Source organism: Amphiura filiformis, chromosome 11 (assembly GCF_039555335.1).
Source record: "Amphiura filiformis chromosome 11, Afil_fr2py, whole genome shotgun sequence".
In the NCBI taxonomy this organism is placed as follows: domain Eukaryota; kingdom Metazoa; phylum Echinodermata; class Ophiuroidea; order Amphilepidida; family Amphiuridae; genus Amphiura; species Amphiura filiformis.
The window spans coordinates 60,142,433-60,153,272 of NC_092638.1; the positions used below are offsets into that span (position 1 = coordinate 60,142,433).

General features: G+C 35.6%; 1 protein-coding gene across 1 annotated transcript in view; it reads left to right on the top strand.

The window, feature by feature from the left end:
- The window catches only part of LOC140163825 (mitogen-activated protein kinase kinase kinase 20-like), a 41,169-nt gene extending 40,570 nt beyond the window's left edge, over nt 1–599 (top strand). Inside the window, exon 3 of the mRNA XM_072187139.1 lies at nt 267–599. Within this exon, the coding sequence (XP_072043240.1) occupies nt 267–599 (333 nt within the window). The remainder of the gene's footprint in view (nt 1–266) is intronic.
- Nucleotides 600–10,840: the final 10,241 nt, after the last annotated feature.

Genomic DNA, 10,840 nt, shown 5'->3' on the forward strand with positions numbered 1-10,840 from the left:
TGTTCACGAACACTGCACTCGGGTTTTTTCTGTTCTATATATATGAACTTGACAAAAATGAATACTACAACATGGAGCAATTTTTTCCAATACCAATAAATAATACAATGAAAATACTGAGATTGTTATTTTGTAATCAAAATTTCTAGTAGGCTTACATGTTAAAACTCAAATAGTCAAGAGTAATATTAAATATTTGACAAAATAAACATTTTCAGAAATAAATATATTTTATAGAATATTATTTCAATTTTATTTCATTACAGATTACAGCAACAGCAGCATCTCAAGAAGCACCACCAACAGCACCAGTAGGGCAGTGGGATGATTTAACAGCACCACCAATACCACCAAAAGCAACAACAGCACCAGTAGGGCAGTTGGACGATTTAATAGCACCACCAATACCACCAAAACTACCAAAACTACCAAAACCACCAAAACCACCAGGAAGACAGTGGAATGATAGCGATGATGTGTATGAATTTTACCCAGATCACTTAAAACTGCAACTTCCAACACCACCACCTTGGTTCTTTCACAAAATCTCTAGAGGCCATGCGGAGCAAATCCTCCCTACAGAACTCCGACCAGGGTGACTTGCTTATTCGAGCCAGCGAATCGTATCCTGGGGAGTACTCGCTCTCAGTGAGGGTGGATATGGAAGAGAGTGGAATGGTCGTCCAACATTATCGATTCCGCCGGGAAAGTAATACATATAACTTGCTTATCTATGAGCAGCAACCACAACTGCCCACAATGTACGAGTTAATAATGTACTTCATTGATAGAAGTGGTGGCAACTTAAAACCTCTACAAACCAGAGACCTCAAAGTTCACTGACTACCAGATAATTTATAATGAGCGTAGGTGGTGAATATGCTATTAATATTATGCTTCAGTTAGACCAAAGAGGGTGTCATTATTAGCCAGTTAACAGTTTTAACCGGGGTTATATAATGGAAGTCCTGAAAAGGGTACCATTCCTCAACCATTACAAGACGGTGTACAACAGAATGATTTTACACGGTTAAACTGTGAATTTCGACCACAGAGCACAATAGTTGCAAGAAACGGTGTATCCTTCGTGTAAGACGCAAATATTTTGTCCAAGAATAGCCGTAATAGCGTGGCATACTCTTAAGTCCTTCATCTTTCTCTCCAAAATCTCCAGTGGCTCCTTGCATTCTGAGTCCGCTTTGTTTTCAAAAACTCCCCTGGCATCTGGGGGATACTCTAACATGAAATCGATATAAATGTATTAAGGCTGAGACTTTTGCTGTAAGGGGCAATGGGGCATTCGGTGATAGAAAAGTGTTTAAAAATATGGGGCTTTGGGTGAGAGCAAAAAAAGGTTTAAAAAAACCGTTGAAAATTGAATGTCTTTTCTAAATGGATTCAAATGACTTTATGGTTTACAAATAAATAAGATGTGCTTCGCGAATGGAGTGTTCCGCAGCCAGTGGAAGTGAGCTTCAGTTATCCCAGTCTATAGGATGGATTTGAAGTCCAACCAATCCATGTACCGCCCCAACTCTCTTTCTTAGTAACAGTAAGGTGATAGAGGCAGTGGTACAAAAGCACCTTCAGGGGTATACCTGTTGCAGCACCATCTTATATCTTCGATCATCATACAATATAATGAGGGACAAAGATAAAAAGGCTAGTTCGCGTCTTACGTGAGGGCAAAGGCGCGCCGTGATTGGTTGCCGACCTGCGCAGTACGGCATTTTCTATCTAGTTGTAAGAATTTCGGACGCAAACTAGTCTTTTTTATCTCTGTCTTTCATTAGAGTACAGCAGATGTCCTTTTAGATTTGTCGAAAGCCTTTGATATTATTAATCGTTTGATATCAACTTTATCACTATGGTGTTAGAGGTATAACCGCAGTAAATGGCAATTTCTTCCCTGAAAACAGGTGGATAAATTCATTGATTTAGTTGCAGACGCAATGTACTAGCATAATATTATTTGAAAGCCAATAACATTTACTGTTGAAAATAAATCTGTTAAATAAAAGGTCCGCTCGCAGTAAATGGCCATTCTGTCCTCTGGTCGAGTACAGCAGCCATTAAAATGTGGCAATAATTCGAAGATACTTTCTTACAATGTTTCGTGATTCTAAAGTAGGGCATATTCTATTACTCATTTAAATAGGAGGAGTTGGAAAACGCTCGGAAGAACTTGGCATTCACATAAATTGTGTGATTTTGTGATTTTTTTTTATTTTACATTTTGAATTGAATTTTGATATGAATCAGAAAGGTTAAAATCCGGAAATGATTACTTATCAAATTATCTGCATATTGTTTTTAGTAAATAGAAATGCCTAATGGTTTACCCAAGTAGGCTGGGTGTTATCAAATGCTATGTTCATATTACGTATGCCAGGATCAAACTATTTTAGAAACAAGTACTTTTAAGCAATAACTAGTTACTTACTTAGTTAGTTAGTTAGGTAGCTAGCTAGCTAGCTAGCTAGTCAGTCAGTCAGTCAGTCAGTCAGTCAGTCAGTCAGTCAGTCAGTCAGTCAGTCAGTCAGTTAGTTAGTTAGTTATGTAGCACAGTACCCCACTTGTAGAAATATATTGATGCTATCTCCCGTATTGTTGCCATGAGATGCTGAATCCCACAGTACATAGCGTGAGAGCGTAATCATTAGGCATACTTTTTTTGACACTACCTACATTCGGTGACCAAACCATGCAAGTAAGAAATGTGCACCAATGAACATGATGAATGTAAAGTCCATTGTTCATATTTGAAAAATCGTGAATCATTTCATACAAGAAATTTTCTTTGTCAGTTTCCAAATCAGATGTTACCCACAAACGTGATGTATGCAGCTTTTGGCACTTTGTCAGATGTGAGGTTTTAAGCTCTTCACCCTTTTTATCCTACTAAAACTATGATGACTTAAGGGGGTACTACACCCCTGCCCAATTTTGTGCTTATTTTTGCATTTTTCTTAAAAATTATAGCATTGGGACAAGTAAGATATGTATATTATCGGGGCAAGGACTACAACTACTGCACTGGGAATTTTATTACTACATGCTTGAGTTGCTGAATTTTCAGTACAGTAGTTGTAGTCCTTGCCCCTATAATATACATATCTTACTTGTCCCCAATATGCTATAATTTTTCGAGCAAAATGCAAAAATAAGCACAAAATTGGCCAGGGGTGTAGTACCCCCTTAATGCACTGACGGAAAATAAACATTGAGGTATCATGCCTATTATGTTACACATTTTCCCAGAAATATTCTTTTTCACCATCTCTTAGGAACATATTAATACTGCTGTATGTCTTCCGGGATCTTGTGCATTAGATATGTCAATGTTTTTCCTATACTAAATCCCATAGTGACTTAACAAATTAAATATTAAAGACATGGCTAATGATGTAACGCTAAACTTAGAACTGCTAACTATCCCACACAAAATATCTTTTAGGCATGTTAGGTGAAGGTGAAGGTGAAGATTATATAAAGCCAAGTTTGCAAAACAATGAATACAAACCAAAACAAAGAAGCAAGAAACCCAGAAGCCCAGAAAATAAGCAATTTGAATTCGAAAATAAACGGTTGAGGTTAAATACCACTAATAGGCCTGGGCGATACATTGAAATACGACGAGTAACTATTTGTTTTCATGGCATTCAAAAAGACTGCATTAAAATCGCTGAAATTGATCAAGTTATATAGCCAAAAAAGTACTTTTTATAGTTTGATGCTTCAAAATGGTACATTTTCTCTGATTATATGACATTTTTGTTGTAATAGTACCAAAATTCATACGTAGTAAATATTCGCCCTATCATATTGTAACTTTCAGCTTCGAGGGCGCACTGTCATTTTAAGGTGTTTACGGTTCAGTGCGTTAAATTAAGAAAAGTCTCAGGTCAACCTATGTTGAATTTTTGATCATTTGGCATCTAAATCATATAGTTTCACCTGATATTAGTGGTATTGAACTGTGAGAGTTCTGAATATGAGAAAATTCCACCCGAAATTAGGCCTTTTCCCATTGAAACCCGTGTAATACATAATTAGTGGTATTTAACCTTGAGATGTGTTTGGTCAACATTCAATGCTGCACGATGTTCTCGTGGGTATACATTTTAGAATAGCAAGTGACTGTCTTGCAGCAGCCGTCGTGACTAGTACCAAGTAATTAGCGAAAACGACCCGTTTTCAACAGCGTATAGTGAAGGTTTGATGTACGTTTATTTTAAATAGTTTAATAGATACCAATACTATCGATGGCATACATCATTATTCAGATTTAAGGTCTCAAAATTCCACCATTGTACTACTTGTGCGACGGATAACGTTTTATATTTCAAACATAACAAATTCAGTCAACAAACATTAATGTACAATGCAGGCTGGGGTTATAGAAACGTGTCACTTAGGGAGTGTTCATTAATACTTTGGTAGGGGGGGCTGGTCTAACTCAAATTTTTCCCTCGAAAACTTTTTTGACCCCCCCTCGATGGACTGCTAAACTTTTTTGACCCCCTCTTTGACAGACAAAACTTTTTGACCCCCCCATTATCATATAACAAACATACTTAATAGTGTTGTTTCCAGTGGTGTGGTATCTGGGTCATTGAGGGAGGCAAATGTTTGAAACATTCCCGGTGGGACAATTGCGCATGAAATACAAGCACAACACAAGGAAATTTTCATTTTATACTTAATTTAGATTTGTCCCAAATCAGGGCGTTTATCTGATTTGACAGGGATAAATGAAATAGAGGATTTATTTGGAGGTTCATAGCATAGGCACATCAGCATAATTTGGATCCGTACAAATGCGCGATCCGCGCAAAAAATATTGAAGCTTGAATGGTCAAATATTGTTAAAATTGGAAGTAATTTATGCAAAAAGCTATGGTCAAGTGTGAGATTAATTTGGTCACGCAAATGTACACATGTATCAGTTTTGGCCCCTAAAGACCGTGGTACCTGGGCCTGTGCCCACTCTGCCCTATGGTAAATCTAACCATGGGCCTATGTGTACAAAATAATTTTGTAATGAGAAATAGTAAACTGAAGTGTGTAGTTTACGTGCAAAGAAATCCAATTTATTTGCAATATTTTCTTGATTTAGTTGTATTTTGATCAGATTGGTACATATTTGTAGCCTACTTTGAAGAGATATAAAATTCTATGATAAAAGTGCCAGTATTTCTTAAACCAACCCAGATGTTGCTAATTATCTTTAATGTTATATAATTAATAGATTTGTGTACACTAAGTGCCATCATTTTTTCAAACAAAAGCACTGAAAACCCAAACTTGTCCATGTTAAAAGTGATATAGAGGCTCTCAATGCGCGCAAAGCGCGCGAAAATTTTGGGTTTTGAAGAGGAAAACTTTTTGTCCCCCCTTCCTACCACCTAAAACTTTTTGGTCCCCCTCTTTAAGGTCCAAAACTTTTTGGCCCCCCCTCCCTTTTACCAGCCCCCCACCAAAGTATTTCTGAACACTCCCTTAGAAAACGGTGGCATATGCGATCAAATTGGATCTATTCATTCCGCGTCCTAAGAAGGGAGAGGGATGCTGGGATGTTCGATTGCAAAACAATAAACACCAAATGGCTTGGCATAATCATGTGATCACTCTTAGCATTCAGAGAAGATATCTTATAATTGAAGACCGAATTAAAATGACTAGTTTGCGTCTGACGATAGGTCAAAGGCGCGACATGATTGGTTGCTGATCTGCGCATTGCAGCGTTTTTGGTCTAGTTGACAGGACGTCATACGCAAACAAGTCTTTTTAATTTGGTCTTCAATTATACATTTCTCTGAATCATTTGCAATATTTTTGGACTTACTTTTGTATCACTCTAGAGAGGTAATTTTAAGCTCCTTCGTGAGAATTTGTTGCAATGTGCTTCAGCAGAACAAGGGTTAGTTTTTGATTGTTGCGCATGACCTAATTCGCTATACTCACGCATTATTTCATTCATCACGATTTTCACAAGTCAGTGATCTACACTTCACGATTTTGGGCGAACATTTTTATAATATGATTATTTCTTTGCACCTTTGAACAGAAAAAAAGAAGAGTTGCTTTTGTCTGAGTGAAAATAGGATGGCCGTGATTGTAAATGCAGCAAAGCATTAAATTAATACAAGCCTGCTACTGCTATATGTTAGAGTGAGCTTAAATTATGATGCAGTATATTGATTATGAAATTCGAGAGAAAACACAACAGGGTGTATCAAAATGATCAGTACCCATCAGTTTCCTGTGATTTTGTCAACAATAGACAATGATTATTTCAAAAATATTTTAAAAAGTATTGAAATTATAAATTATAGTCATTTGAAGAGGAAACGAGGCATTAGCGCCAATCCGGCTTGCAATGTGTGTGGGAGGGGGACGACCGGTCAAAATAGTTAAAGATTGGCTGAAAAGAACAAAAAATGGGTCATTTTGCCGCAAGGTGGGGGAGGGGTACGTCCACCTGTCCCCGGGATTGACGCCCATGCCCGTTGGAAGAATCAGGATATTTTAAAATAAACATTAAAACCTATATGGCAGATATCGCCATGGTAGGTTGAATCCACCGCCACGCATGGCCATTTTGTATCGACCTGTTTAATAGTTTTGAGTCGCATAATGGGCCGAAGGACATCTGACTAAGGCTACTGACAATAGCCCCGATTAGGCCGGTGACTGACCTCGCTGTGTGTGAGTCGCGCATGGTACGCCATAGGTCCTTTAGAATACCTCCACGATTGGCCTATACACTGCGCTATATAATTCGGCACATATATATCAGAATTATTGTCAGTTTTTGACTCAAGACTCATATCTGTTCAAAATATATATTCAAGTGCAAGGTTTCTTTATACGAAATCATTTACGGGAGATATTCATCATTTTCTACCGCCCCGGTATCCAAAGATAGTAGTACGATCCCGGGTATTGATTTTAGTATCTCTGCTGACAAAGTAATTATTAACCAGGCGATGTCGGTGTGTGTAGCAAATGGAAAATCCTTAGCTACATTCCGTATTAATAAAGTAGGATTTCATTGGTTCAAAATAAACTTACCATCACTTTATAATAAAACAAGAGGGAAAACACAAACATTTCATATTCACAGGTAGAACATCGTCATCAACTACAACCTTGTTCCCATTTCTTTTCACTGGTGGCCTAATTTCTTCAAACGATTGCCTTTTTGATTAGCTATAGAGTATTACAATGCATTCAATGTTCTTTAATATGCATGGTATTATTACACACTGGTTATAAGAACATTTCACGATCTATTTAACCTGAGGATATCCCGCCTGTGCTACGAGGCAAAGGTACACTTAAACATTCACTGATCTTTGCCCTGAATATTTTATTCCTTCCTCAAATGAGCGCCGTTGCAATTATTGTATCATACGTCAGATAAAAATAATGTAGGAGAACACGTACGTGATTTGCTGCATCACCGGATTGCTACACTCGCGGTTGTAAGTAAGAATATAATTATTGATGATAGGATTACGTGCTTTCAGCTATATGTAGCCCTCCGGGGCTCATTATAGACACGGTAGCGTTATTACCTGTTGAATGCAAAATCTGAAACAATTTCTTGCCAGGAAATGGTGGTTGCTTGACATCTTTGAATGCAGACCTCGACAATTTCTGAAAAAATAGGCCATCATGCTATTGGCGTGAAATTGAAGCAAGCAAAAAATAATGTTGTACTTTCTAAAAAACACAAGTAACGGTTTGTATTATATCATAATCTGGGTTAAAAGAAACGAGCTTTTATTAGGCATAGATAAAATGAGACATTTGCACCTTTTATACGCAAGACATTCTCGTTTACCTGCGGGATGTCTGATCATTGGGTTTGGTTTCATTAAGGGAAGGGGTATGAACGTTTGGGCAGTATTTATTGTGAGACTTTAGAGCACATCAGACACATCGAATTGCATTCTGAATACGAAGAATGTCCTTCTGGTATCAAATAATTTTGATTTTTTGAAATTTGGAACGTAATACACATTTTATGGCAAATCATTAAAAATTGATATTTTTGATATTTAATAGTACTCGAAGTAAACTTTATAAATCTGATGATTTATACTTAAAGTGTATGTAGGTGGGATGAAAAGCCGACGATCAATTGAAAATGTTGACCTTTCGTATTGAAGATATGGATTTTTTTCCCAAAACACCAAAAAAAATTAGGCATTTTTGGGAAAAAAATCCATATCGTCAATATGAAAGGTCAAAATTTTCAATTGATCGTCGGCTTTTCCTCCCAGCTACATACACTTTAAGAATATATCATTAGATTTATAAAATTTACTTCGAGGACTGTTATATATCAAAAATTTGACAAATATCAAATTTTTATAATTTGTCATAAAATTTGTATTATATCGTGAATTTCAAAAAATGAAAATTATTTAATATCAGAAAGACATGCTTCGTATTCAGAATGCAATTCGATACGTCTGAGATGCTCTCATGTCCCACAAAAAATACTGTCGAAACGCTCAAAACGCTCATTCCAGATCCCTTAACACAATGTAAAAACATAAAAATGCAAAATCTTATTATTGGACGACTAATCCTGTACACATTACGTCAACGTCTTATTTATTTCAAGGAAGAAATCGTGAATATTAAAATCAGAATGTCAATGCTTTTGTTAACACAATATTGTCTCTCTCTTGCCTGGATGATAATCTGATATTTTATTAAAATATTTAGTTATTCAGGTGATACATGTATGTTATTCGGTCTTAAAATATTGATTATTAGATTTTCAGCTTCGTTCAACATGTCCACCACAGCACATAAGAAAGAGTACACCTATGTAGTATTTTATAGTATTTCAACACGGGGTAATGGTTATTCTGTCCTATCGACTACAGCAACCATTATTATAATGGCAATAATTCGAAGATACCTTCTTACAATGTTTCATGATTGTAATGATTGGATTTTTGTAAGTAGTGCGTATTCTACTACTCATTAAAATAGGGGTAAAGGTTGGAAAGCGCTCGGAATAAATTTTGTATGCACAGAAACATAAACTGCAATTTTTTTTGTTTAGAATTGAATTTTGATATGAAGCAGAAAGTGAAAAACCAACACAGGCCCACAGTCAGGGTTTTGAGGTAATGACTGTCTTTATTGCCAAGATCAAATTATTTTACAAACAAGTACTTTTAAGCAATAAAACCTACATTTTACTTCTGTCATAATTTATTCCAAGCAATGCTCCCATTTAGAGCACTTATGTGTAGTGTTTCAAAACTTAAAGAAGTGTGTTTGAGTTTTATACTGATTAAAATAATTAATATATCCTGAGCATCGAAAGAAACCGCGGTTAACGCTAATATAGTATTATGTAATTCACATTACGATTAATACAGAGTGTCTAAAATAAAAATGTAAATTATTCATTCCCTGACGTACTTCAATGTAATTCCTGCAATGATTAACGATAGGTAGTTGATGACTATATCTACCACTCATTAACATTTTCTAACATATTTTAAAAATAGATTACGTCTGGTAAAACTTCAGTATATAAAAAAGTTAAATTACTTCGGGGTATTTGTTTTGTGATGGTTTATATAGAAACCAGGGGACTTCCCCGTGTCTAGAACGATGCATGCCTTCCATACTAATTTGTGAAATGACGATTGAGTTATATATCTCATTTGATGAAGGAGTTGCATCTTACATAATGTGATCATAATATTTATCTTCATCAACTCTCCTTTTTCATTTTCAGATTCGGCGTAATAAAAATGTTTTAAAGTGTTTTAAAGATTGCATGATACGTATAAAAAAGTGGTTCATCCCGAGGTTGACAAAAATAAATGATTACTTATTTATATATCTATATAATAGTAAATTTTTAGGTAGACTATCTTTGTTTGCAATTGAGAAGATAGTCTACCTATTTATTTATTAATTTATTTATTTATTTATTTATTTATTTATTTATTTATTTATTTATTTATTTATTTATTTATTTATTTATTTATTTATTTATTTATTTATTTATTTATTTATTTTTATCATAATTATCAGGAGCGTAAACAAGTAACAAAACGGTTGTACCAGCTACCACACCCGTGACTTCATGTAATTAATAACTACCTGTTGTTGAGCGTTATTATACAATACCAAACTGATATTCTCAATAAAAAAAAGTGGACTAAACCACCTAATCTTCATGCACCAATCATGAAATGTTGCACAGTACCTCATCTGTAGAAACAGGTTGATGTTATCTCCCGTATTCGCTACCTAATGAGCAACATTGTTGCCATGATATGCTGATACCCATAGTACTAAACAATAGCGTTAGAGCGTGCTAATTACTATTTTTGACACTACCTACATATCGGTGACCAAACCATGCAAATAAGAAACGCGCAACAAAGAATGTGGTTCGCATTTGAAAAATCTTGAATAGTAAGATCATTATCATGATACCCATAGTACTAAACAAAAGCGTTACAGCGTTACTATTTTTGAACCTACTTACATATCGGAGACCAAACCATGCAAATAAGAAACGCGCAACAAAGAATGTGGTTCGCATTTGAAAAATCTTGAATAGTAAGATCATTATCATGATACCCATAGTACTAAACAAAAGCGTTACAGCGTTACTATTTTTGAACCTACTTACATATCGGAGACCAAACCATGCAAATAAGAAACGCGCAACAAAGAATGTGGTTCGCATTTGAAAAATCTTGAATAGTAAGATCATTATCATGATACCCATAGTACTAAACAAAAGCGTTACAGCGTTACTATTTTTGAACCTACTTACATATCG